This window comes from Habropoda laboriosa, unplaced genomic scaffold (assembly GCF_001263275.1).
Source record: "Habropoda laboriosa isolate 0110345459 unplaced genomic scaffold, ASM126327v1 scaffold156, whole genome shotgun sequence".
Lineage (NCBI taxonomy): Eukaryota > Metazoa > Arthropoda > Insecta > Hymenoptera > Apidae > Habropoda > Habropoda laboriosa.
In genome coordinates this window covers 2027-13956 of record NW_017100300.1, presented here as the reverse complement: position 1 = coordinate 13956, position 11930 = coordinate 2027, and the positions used below count along the sequence as shown (strand labels likewise).

The 11930-nt window shown below is 36.8% G+C and overlaps 1 protein-coding gene across 1 annotated transcript in view; it reads left to right on the top strand.

The window, feature by feature from the left end:
* The window catches only part of LOC108573954 (papilin), a 23347-nt gene extending 16691 nt beyond the window's left edge, over nucleotides 1-6656 (top strand). The window contains exons 25-36 of the mRNA XM_017936447.1: nucleotides 87-299; nucleotides 442-612; nucleotides 838-1254; nucleotides 1782-1994; nucleotides 2186-2368; nucleotides 2756-2998; nucleotides 3297-3619; nucleotides 3827-3977; nucleotides 4612-5130; nucleotides 5572-5727; nucleotides 5809-5922; nucleotides 6188-6656. Coding sequence (XP_017791936.1) covers nucleotides 87-299; nucleotides 442-612; nucleotides 838-1254; nucleotides 1782-1994; nucleotides 2186-2368; nucleotides 2756-2998; nucleotides 3297-3619; nucleotides 3827-3977; nucleotides 4612-5130; nucleotides 5572-5727; nucleotides 5809-5922; nucleotides 6188-6390 — 2906 coding nt within the window. The 3' untranslated portion in view covers nucleotides 6391-6656. The remainder of the gene's footprint in view (nucleotides 1-86; nucleotides 300-441; nucleotides 613-837; nucleotides 1255-1781; nucleotides 1995-2185; nucleotides 2369-2755; nucleotides 2999-3296; nucleotides 3620-3826; nucleotides 3978-4611; nucleotides 5131-5571; nucleotides 5728-5808; nucleotides 5923-6187) is intronic.
* Nucleotides 6657-11930: the final 5274 nt, after the last annotated feature.

The following is an 11930-nucleotide window of genomic DNA, read 5'->3' as shown; positions in this document are numbered from 1 at the left end:
TTATCGATCTTATGAAACTATTCATTTCTTATTATTAAGCGTTGAAAGTTGAGCGACGTTTTAACACAATCTTCGTTCAAACGCAGAGCAAGACACCTGTCTCTTGCCCGCGCTTTTGGGAGAATGCCACAACTATACTCAACGATGGTACTACGACTCGTACGAACAGCAATGTAGGCTGTTCTACTACGGTGGTTGCGGTGGAAACGAGAATAACTTCGTTAGCGAACAAGATTGCCTTAACAGATGTCAGACTGCTCTTACCACTCCTGCTCCAGCGAGAGAAGAATTTAAACCAGGTAATATTTGCAGTGAAATGTACAAAAAAAAAAAAAAGAAGAAGAAGAAAATTGGAAGTCTATTTCGACACTAAATTGATTGCTTGCAAAGTGAAACTTCGAATGAGAAAAATGTATAAGGAAAATTTATGAAATTTTCTAGATTTCTGTTTCCTTCCTGACCAACACGGCCCATGTTCCGAGGAACAAGCTAAGTGGTTCTACGACAGCAGGGATGGTGTTTGCAAGCAATTCAGATACGGTGGTTGTCAGAGTAATGGTAACAACTTCAACTCTCGCGAGGAGTGTGAATATCGATGCGGTGATGTTCAAGGTTTGTACACAGTATTCAACATAATTTGATACTTTAGATAGTAGAAGACGAAAAAATTGATATTTATACATTTCTCTATATCTGTGACATAGTTTTGCAATTTGAAGATCACGTGACATATTGTGGAACTTAAAGATCACGCGGCACATTTTGGAATTTTCGATAACGATTAAAAGTGTACTGAAAATTGCATAATTAATTTACTCCTAATTACTCTTTTCTCAGATCCTTGCACTCTGCCGAAAGTCATCGGTCCATGCAACGCCATCGTCAGACAATACTTCTACGACCATCGGTCAGACACTTGTCAGGAATTCGAGTACAGTGGTTGCCAAGGAAATAAGAATCGTTTCCAGGACAGAGACTCCTGTGAGGAAAAGTGCCAGAAACAAATGGTTACTACACCACCTGCTCAAAATATTACCATCACACCTACTCCACCAATTGAATCTGTCTCGAAGAGCCCGATCTGTTACACCTCTGTCGATCCTGGCTCTTGTAACGGCGATACCACTGCTTACTACTACGATTCGCAAAATCAGATGTGTCAGGCGTTCGTCTACGGAGGCTGTGAAGGAAACGCGAATAGGTTCCAGACTGAGGAACAGTGTGAACGTCTTTGCGGAAGATTCCAAGGGCAAGGTACGTGTTAATTTTCATTAAATCAAGTTCTTATAATTGGTGATACCTATTTTTTTGAAAATAGAACTTCTATTAAGCGAAAAAGAATATTTCTGGATTGAAGGCTCAAACACAGGATACACACAAAAATAGATTAAACTGATAAGAATATAATACAGTTGACATTTTTTCCAAATTAAATATTTTAACGTGATTATTTAACTTCGTTCCAAAGTTCCTTCAAAATTCACATTTTTCCCGCGACACAGAGCATTTTTAAATATTATCGACGTGGTATAAATAATTGTTCTCATTGGTAAGTTAACAATAGTGACAGAAAATCATTTGAATTCTCATTTACCCTCATTTTACAGTTTTAGCAATTTATAAAATTGAAATATTCCTCGATTGCACAACACATAAAACTGCAGGCGTAGAAAATTAACCCAGAACGAAATTTTGCGTTTCGAATTAAAAATTTCGAACGAACGTCGCGTCGTTTCAATACGATTTCAATATTTCAATTTTGTTTCGAAACATTTTTATAGACACTTGCAACCTGCCGGTGGCTCCTGGCGATTGCAGAGGCTACTTCAAAAAATACTATTACGACTCGATCAGCCGCATCTGTCGCGAATTTGTATACGGCGGCTGCGAGGGTAACGCGAACAGATTCAGCACAATGTCCGAATGCGAATCGATTTGCATTCATCACGAGGAACCTGTGCCACCTGGAAACGACACCAGTCTTTCGAGTCTGTGTAAGTATCTCTACACCTGTTATTCCTGTGTGTTCAATTTGCTCGAAAAGTATGAAATATAGTTGCAAAAAGGACGGTGAACAAAAAAAAAAACGAAAGAAAGAAAATGTTCGTACCGAATTTATCTTGTGAATAAAACGCGATTGGGCTCGTGGTTGAACAATAACGAGTTTTGAACGATGATGATTCAGCCATATGTAAAGAACCGGTCGACATCGGGTCTTGCACTTCCGGTTATGCCAAGCGATTCTACTTCGACGAGGAACAGCAAACCTGTCGAGCGTTCGTTTACACTGGATGCGGTGGCAATCGTAACAGATTCAAGACCTTCGAGTCTTGCATTAACACTTGCTTTAGCAGTAAGTCGAACAAACGTGATCATCAAGAAATTTGTTTACCTTTTTTCCACGATTCTAATTTACCTTTGCAGCTTCGAATACGGTGTACATAATATGCGTTTTGTATATTGTTTTATTATTATTCTCCTGTACCTATTGAATCCTTCAAAAAACGTCCTATTTTATATATTTAAATATGCTGATTTTTCATTTCTACGTATTTTATATATTTTCACATATTTAACCCTTTTTTCGCTAATCAAGTGTGAGCTTTGAAATCCTGCCGAAAGCCAAAGTGTAATATCGCTTTCACCGCAATGTGTATTTTTTTTTTTCTTTTGATATTTTCGTATTTATCGTGTTGCTGTTTTAAATGTATTTTTATTTTCGAGTTGTTTTAATTGTTGAATCATTTTGCTACAGCTACTAACGAGATCGACGTAGATTCTGGTAAAGACTCGAAGGATCCTTGCGTGGAAGCTCGAGAGGAATGCAACACCATTCGTTGTCCTTATGGCAAGGAGGCGTTTGTGGACTCTCAGGATTGCGAACGATGCCGTTGCGTTGATCCTTGCAGAACACAGATTTGTCCTGATGGCACCAAATGCGCTATCACTCTGGTTGCTACTAAGGATGGTACAGAATACAAGGGTGTATGCAGATCAGGTAATTGCACAATTTACGAAGCTCGTATTTTTATCTGAGAATAGAAAATTCAACTTCTCAATTTACCAGAATAATTGCTATAAATAATTAAATTACAGCAGTCAAATTTCAATTGTAGGGTATCTATATTTCATTATTTTTTTCTATAGACAATCACAGTATTTATAAAAAAAATCATCGTGACATTCAACGTGTTAAAATATAAAAATGAAATACTAGATTTTCCTTGAAATTTATATAGAAAATCACAATTAACGGTGGAATTTTTTAACGTAATTTAACATTATTTTCTCCATAGTTACGAAACCAGGTCGCTGTCCAACAGTATCGAACAGCACCAGATGCGAACAGGAGTGTCTCACAGACGCAGAGTGTTCTGGAGAAATGAAATGCTGTAACACTGGCTGCGGTGTTTCGTGTCTGGAACCGGCGGCTGAGGAAGTTACATCTACTCCTGGGAGACCGTGGGTCACCACTCAACCAGATGGAACGGAACCAGCTCAGATCAGTCAACCGGAAGATCCAAATGTCAGCGCGCAGGAAGGTGGTTACGTGACGTTGACGTGCATAGCTTTAGGAAACCCCAAACCGACTATCACATGGAGGAAGGGAACAATATTGGTAACATTCTACGATTTTTATCAATCGCAACAGTTGGAGAAATTCAAATTAAGAGTTTGGAAAATTGAAAGTTTCAAAATTGGAGAAATTCAAATTGAGAAATTGGAAAATTGAGAGTTTCAAAATTGGAGAAATTCAAATTGAGAAATTGGAAAATTGAGAATTTCAAAATTGCAGAAATTCAAAATAAGAAATTAATGTTCGCAGATTGCGGATGCAGAGAGCAGACGTCGAATTTTGCTCGATGGCTCTCTACAGATCGTCAATTTGGACAGATACGACAGTGGAACTTATGTCTGTACCGCTGACAATGGCTTAGGACCACCGGTAAGAGCGGAATACAAACTGTCAGTCACAGGTACGTACTATACGTTATTTAATAAAATGGTCCTCGTGTTTTGCAAGGTATAGATAGATGTACTGCACTGCAATGAATAGATAGATAACGTAGTGGTTTGAGTAGTTAGTCTAACCAAATTATCAAACGATCTTTTTATGTTTAATTGTTCTAAATAGAGTGATGGTAGTAGTACTAATAATAGTATGTGATGCTAGTGAAAACTAATTAAAGAATGGACATAAAGAAAGCTGTAAGTGCAAAAAATAAAGATGTCAAGAATTTTAGTTATCAAAATATATAAAAAATTATTTCTTAAGTCTTAAGTAAATAAAGAATGTCACTTAGAGCCTTTTTTATATCCAGTCTTCAATTTTGTAATAGAAGCACATGTGTAAAAACTTGTCGAAGCCTCACCTACATTAATTAAAAGCATCCTAATACACTATCTTTCAAAAACAATTACACATAAGTTACTTCCACTGCAAGGTGATCAATTTCTCTTAAAAAATAAACAAATTCTCATCTTTCTTAATTTCTTAAAATATAATTGATCGCCTTCGCGCATACTCAACTTCGTTATCTTCCTCGATAACTCGGTGATAGTTACACTTTTCTCTCTTTTGCATGCTGTTTTCTCTCACGTCTAATACAGAACCTAGGGAACTGGCCGCAACCATACTTGGGGAGCGTAACTCATACGTCACGGTCACCATGAACTCCCCCATATCTTTGAACTGCTACGCGTATGGTTGGCCTAGGCCGTTCGTCACCTGGTGGCGAGGTGATCGTATGTTGCCGCTTTCTTCGGAAATTTACGAGCAAGACTCCGAATACACCCTCCTGATTCGATCTGTCACGCTACCGACGTTAGGTGTGTACACCTGTCAAGCGTTCAACGCGATTGGCAGGGCTGCATCTTGGTCGGTGACGCTGCAAGCTATCGGTCCGGTGTACAATGTCAGACCTGAATACGAACAGTATATCAAGTATCTGGTCGAAGCTCCTAAAAAGCCAGAGAAACCTCAGTACCCTTATAGACCCGACAGAACGCAAACTACTGACTATAATCTGACCTACGCTGCTATCACCACTATCAGACATACGTCTTATATTCCCACGGTTAGTCCAATTGGATGGAGCACCACTTGGGATTACGGTTTGAGGTTCAGAGGTGAGAGGGTAGTGTTTTGTGTTTTTTTTTTTTTGTTAATTCTCCAATTGCAACGTCAAAAGGTGGATGTAAGATGTTTTTGTTAAACGAAGAGGGAAGAAATATAGAAAATTTCACTTATACTTTAAGTAATGAAAACACTCAATGTCTACCTTTTGAAACTGTAATGCAATTGGATTGAATTCTTCTGTTTTAACATTTGCATCTTGATTTCGAATGCTTTGGCACGCTTTACTGTATGAAACGCTAAGCTCGCTTGTATGTTAATTATATAGAAAAATTATTATCAACACTATTCATGTCAGAAATCACGGAGTAGGTAAGTTCGCACAATTTCAATTTACATTACAAATTTGCTTTTTGAATTTTTTCTCTCTCTCTCTCTGTTTCTCTTAATTTCACTTGCAGATGAATTTTAACGTAATATTGACTTTTCTACAGTGCCTGTCACAGCTAACATAACGATAGGACAAAACCAATTCCCAGAAGGCAGCGATGTTAGTATCGCTTGCCACGTTGATGGTTTTCCATCTCCTCGAGTGCAATGGTTCAAGGATGACGAGCTGCTTCTTACGAATAATCGAATTCAGATTACTGGTAAGTGTATACCTTTACTCGTTCTACGAATATTTCAAGAAAAACACATCGTTTCACGAATTTTTCCAATTCTATTTCCAGAAGTGAACAGACTTGTGATCAGCGACGCGAATCGAGAAGACTCCGGTCGATATCGCTGCGAAGCGAGCAACAACTACTCGTCCGCTTCTTCTTCGGTGGACATACAAGTTGCTGGTAGGTTTTCGTGTCTTTCTCCGTATTAAAAAACAAACAAGAATATTACGTACGCAAATTTTCGAAAATTAAAATTTCCAATTAAACTGTTCAAGTCATTTTAACAGAAAAAGAAAATCGTACTAACTGTGTTAAATCTTTGCAAATCTTGCTAACCAAATTAGACAAAGAAAAAAGAAAGAAAACATTCCGTTCCTTTCCCAAAAAAGTATTATCTTCTCAAGAATTATCGATACTTAGAGAAACGCTGTTTTCTCTGTTCCAGGAATCTTCATTCATCCTAACTGCCAGGATAACTCGTTCTTCGCGAAGTGCGACCTAATCGTGAAGGCGAGATACTGCACGCACAAATACTACGCGAAATTCTGTTGTCGATCGTGTACCGAGGCCGGTCAACTGCCTTCCAGAGGACCTCACCTGGGTAACTCGAGAAGGAGGAGAAGGTTCATCATGAAGAATCTCGTTTAAAAACACCCCCCGTTGCTTACGGTGAGCGTATAATTCATGAGCGTATCGCGACAAGAAGGGGCAATTACGATCAGGCGTGTGAATATCGACTGTTAACATACCGAGGGGATAGAAAGAAAAGAAAAAAGCGAAAGAAACGACGACGGTTAGGATTGGAACGGGAACCCTCGTCTGTCTCGAGCGTGTGCCGCATTAATCGTGACGTTAATTCACTGCCAAAGCCTTAGAACGTCTATACATAGATATCTATAATATATAATTAAGCAACAGCGAGACGGAGGTGCGCGAGGACGCGAGACGAGTTCTATCTATCGACGAAACAACAACCAAGTACACTTTCGTCGATGGTCTTTTTTCTTCTCCTTTTCTTGTCTTTTTATTTTTGCTATTTTCAAACGTCGTCGTTGTCGTTTATGTATGTATATACGATCTGACGCTGAATCCTAGTCGGTCGAAGCCATACCAAGGCGGGTTGATCACTGTCCTCCGAGGAACGAGAGGAAGCGTCTCGATCGAGGTAATCGATCGATACTCCTTGCTATTTTCCTTTTCCTTTCTCTTCCATTCGCGTTCGAGTTTCGAATGTCTCTAATTATACGTCGGAATTGTGCAATGAAATGCGTAGAAATTGAAAATCGGGGTATTTCAAGTGCATCGAATTTCTAACGAGTATCGAATTTCAAAACGTGCATCGAAAAAAAGGACGATTTGGAAATTTATGAATTTACGGCAATCTACGAGTTACGTTGAATTACAAAAATGGAAATCTCCGAGAACGGAGACGATAATCATACAATTTCAGAAATATAATCACTATGGATCTACGCAAGGACGCGATCTATCGATCGATCTTATGGTGCAAGTGGACGACAAAAAGAGTTTCGCGATACAGATACGTCAGGAGAACAATAACGTCGCGGATAGCGAATATGAAACGCTCCGCCCTTTTTCTTTTTTTGTTTCTTTTTTTATTTTTTCTTACCGAGTACGTTGCGTTGCGTGATCAAATAAAAGAAAGAAAAACAAAATGAAAATGAGACGACGATAGAGAGTAGAGAGGGAAACTTGTACCTATTTGTATGAAGCATATACGCACGTTACGTTGTACAATATAAATAGTTTATTACGCAGTATGCCATTTATATACTCTATGATACTGTTATTACTTATTCCTTATCGATATCCGGATATATTGCCATACCACGAATAGTCCTCTGTCGTGATTGAACGACATTTATGATATCGTAGCGGCGGTCGAGAATCGCGAAGGTGCATCGTCGTGAAAATGATTCTTCAACGGGATGGAAACGAAAGAAATTGGAAGAATCGAATGGAAAATTTGCTCTTGCACACGATATCGAGGCTTTTCATGTGTTTCAATTTCGGCTTACTCGATTTTTCAGTCTTCTCTTCTCTTTTTCTATTTTTTTCTTCGTGTTTTTTTTCTTAGAAATTTCTTTCCAGTTCTAACGCATTCGAAAATATTACAATTGTAGGAATTCTGAAGAAGAAGTGTTATAATGTTCAATCACAATGTGCAAGAATTCATCTGTAATTCAATCACGATACGCACCTTCTTTCACCATATTAACGTGTTGCATTTATATATTTGTTCCTGAACATTTTAATCGTAATGTTAACTACGTACTGTTACTATGTATACTGTATCATCTACCGTGAATCCTTGGACTTGGAGAGTAAGTGCATAAATTTGTTCATCTCTACAAATTATCCTTCTTTATTCGAGTTTAAAAAATTTTTTAATTTTCTAGAGTCCGCAAGACATTTAATTATCCCTTATTTTACATTTGAAGCAGATAAAAGGAATATCGTATCCTTCGAAACATCAAATCTTAGATTTGAAGTGGATAAAGTAAATATCAAATCCTTGGTAGCTTCGAATCTTTGCAAAATATATTTTAAAAATTTACATCGGCAAATTTGTGCTCTTAATCCCGAAACTCCACAAAAGTATCAGTAGCTCGTAGCGTATCGGAATTCCGAAGGGAAAGGTACCAAAAGCATTTATAATTATATATATATATATACAAATATATATAATACGTATACTCTAAGCATAAGTTTTACTCGATGATGGAAAGAATCCACGGAACCGTAGGAAAAGATATTCTTCTTTCGTCTGATCGTTTCAGTCACAGTAAATGACAGTGCCTTATTAGAAGCCCTTCGAAAGTGTCGAGGAAGGAGTGCTAAATAGAAATTTACATACAGAGTACTGTTAGTGTAAATACAAAGTAGCGTACGCGAAGCAGAATGAATTGTCTCAAAGATTTTCAATCAGATGTTCAACCGATAGCCACCGAAAATGTTTTAGACGATTGCACCCCAATATATCGGAACGAATTCCTCCGATTTTACTTGAGAATCTTTCCGTCTTCTTACATACTTTTTTCTAACAAATTTTCGTAGAATTTCAAAATTGTGACAATCAACGATGTTGCTTCAAAGAGGATGCATATCAATGAAAAAGTTCAAAGTAGGACCTCTCCGATGATATTTCTAAGATAATTCTTATAAACTACGTTTATATATATATATTTCGAAATTTATTCTATTTTACGTGCTCTTCAATTTACTCGGAGGAATCGATCTGAGAAGAAAATACGAATGAAAGAAATGATATTGAGTACTCTTCTCCTCCGTACTCCTTTAGATGTGACCAAACTAGACATGACACGATTGTAATAACGTAGCGACACGACTTATATAGTAAATGTATAAATAGTTCTCCTAGTTTAACGGGCATAGATGTATCCTACTGATCGCATATCGATTAAAAAGAAGAAGAAACGTAGAATCAGAAATGGGTATCGTCTTTGTAATGAGAGAGAGAGAGTGAGATATGTCGAGTCAAAAGGAAAAAGCAAAAATACGCCGGTGAACGGTGTCGTTTCGGTAGATTCTCTCTATTCTATAGTAAATAATTTATATTTCTACCGTGTGATTTTAAGTCTGTACAATGGCCACGCATTCACTTACACGTTACACACTAGAGATGTATATAATTCCCGCTATATTACGTACTATACTCGTTAATCGAACTATCGTATCGGCCACAGAAAAACTCCTCGTAGAGACTTTGTAGAGAATTTGTAGAAGTGATCGTGATCGTTGATTCGTCGATGATTTTTTTTTTTTGGAATAATTCAACTCCAAGGGGAACCGTTCTTTATTTTGTGTTTTTTTTTTTCTCTCTATAATACGAAGATAGTATATCGGATATAGTGACATTACCTTGTAGTGATGTTTAGAATGGCTATGATAGTTGATAATGATATTATAATTATACAGAAGTAATCAAAATGTTTAAGATTATGAAATAACACGACGTGTTCAGTTCGCGTACAATAAGTAACTTTAGTTGATTATCTTGAACTCTAGCTTCGTGAATTTAACTTATCGTAGAAAATATATGATTTCATTGTAGACATTCTTTTATTGTTAATTTTTCGAATTTACATCCGCTTCTCCATGATTATTCTACAATTTTCAAGTATTAATATTTGATGTTTTTTTTTCGTTCTCTTTCGTTCCCGTAGGATAAAGCTTACCAAAAAAAACGAAAAAAAAAAAAAAGAAAAACGTAAAAAAGTGGAACACACCTCGCGTATAATCGACAGAAATTTTCTCTTCAATTTTCCATTTGATTCCATGTATAATACTGTCGTAAGGTTCTTGTATAGATTTTTCGAGAAAAGTTCTTCGACGAACGGACAACGTTCACGATCATAGCTGCGAGTATCACCGACGAAGGATTTAAGCGTAGTTGCGAGGGGGGAAAGAAAAAAAAGAAATGAAAAAGAATTTGCCAAAAAGGAGAGAAGGAAGAAAAAAGAGAAGAAAGAAAAAAGAGAAAAACGAAAAAATAGTAAATTAATCACTTGTTCGTGTCTCCAGTGTATTATCTATACGTGCATATAGCTCATCGCGACAGTGCTAAAGATTTTAGTGAGTAGGAATGCCACTATACAAACATTGTATGGACAATAATAATATATAAGATCCTTAAATATATGGTTAAACGATCAAAACGATCAGTATGATTATTTTTTTTTTTTTGTACGAGAAACATCGTTGCAATCAGCAACATCCTAACAGAAGATAACAAGTTCTCTCATTCGTTGATTTTCGTCTATGTGCTAACATAATTTTATTAAATTTCAATACATATCTACATTTAATTAATTACTTGTTGAACTAACAAAAGTATTACCAACTAAATCACTATTATTAACTTACCAGTATCATCGAATACATTTTTCAGAAAGACACACATTTTCAAAATTATCTTCTAATAATTCATATTCATTCTTCTACGATCCATTTGCACAGAATTTCTCATGAGATAACGCTTGTGCTGTTCTTCGACAATCACAGCCCTCTCGATCCTTTCTGTCGCGATCCTTTCGATATTCGCGAACAGTTCCGTGTGCACAGCGATGCATTTTCGAAAATCTTTACGATCTAAACGGTACACCTCGCATACTTCGATCGCGATCACGCTTGCCACTCTTCTTTGATCCGGAACTAGAAGGGCCACTTCACCGAAATGTGCTCCATCGTCTAGGTGACAAATCTGAGAAGAATGAAAGTCAAGTTGGAAGTAGAATAAAAGTACTGACATTCAAAAAATGCTTCTATGAACACAGAAGTGTATTTTTGCTCGCTACAATAAACTCTACATACTTCCAAATATTTATCACAGCTCGATTAAATTGAGAAAAATTTAACGTTTAAATTATCGATAAGAAAAGAAATATTGATAAGAAAATTACTACTCGCCAAATACAATATTAATTGAAGCTGACAAAATACAATTAAACTGCAAGAAAATTGAGTGGAAAACATAAAACCAGCCCTGAAAGCAAAATACAGTTTTAAAGTTATACAGTATATTCTCCACAAGTGTCAGACCGCAAGGAAGCTAAATCTGACACTCGTAGAGTCAGGGACTACGTTTTCGAGCCTTGCGCCCGCGTTTGTAGTTTGCCGAACGTAGACAAGGACAGCGAATAAAAGATAAGCATGAAACGTCAGTCGAGGCAACCAAGCGATTTAAATATCAACTTTTTTAATTTTACGTTTCTTTACCCCGAAATTTTTCTTAACATATTGATGAGATTTTTCTGATGAAAATGACATAAAACACGACATAATATGAACAACATTTACTTATTAACACGTTCACTGTCACGCCAGATTTACAGGTTGCTGTCAGGCGGCCACAAGAAAATACATTTTAAGCATAGAATTATAGTATTATGCTTTATAATTTTTTTTTTCAATTGAAAATAATGTCTAGCTAACTATGACGTTCAAAATTTTTAGTTGACAACATTTATTTTATTTTAATTATTCTAAACACTTGAGGCACTCCAGTCACTGATGACCACCATGGCCATATCGAGGAAACAATCTAACGTTAAAACTTATTGAGTGATTAATTTAATTTCATAATATATCGCTTTAGCGAGCCACCGCTTGGTTGCCAATTGTTTATCACATAGAGGCGGCCTACC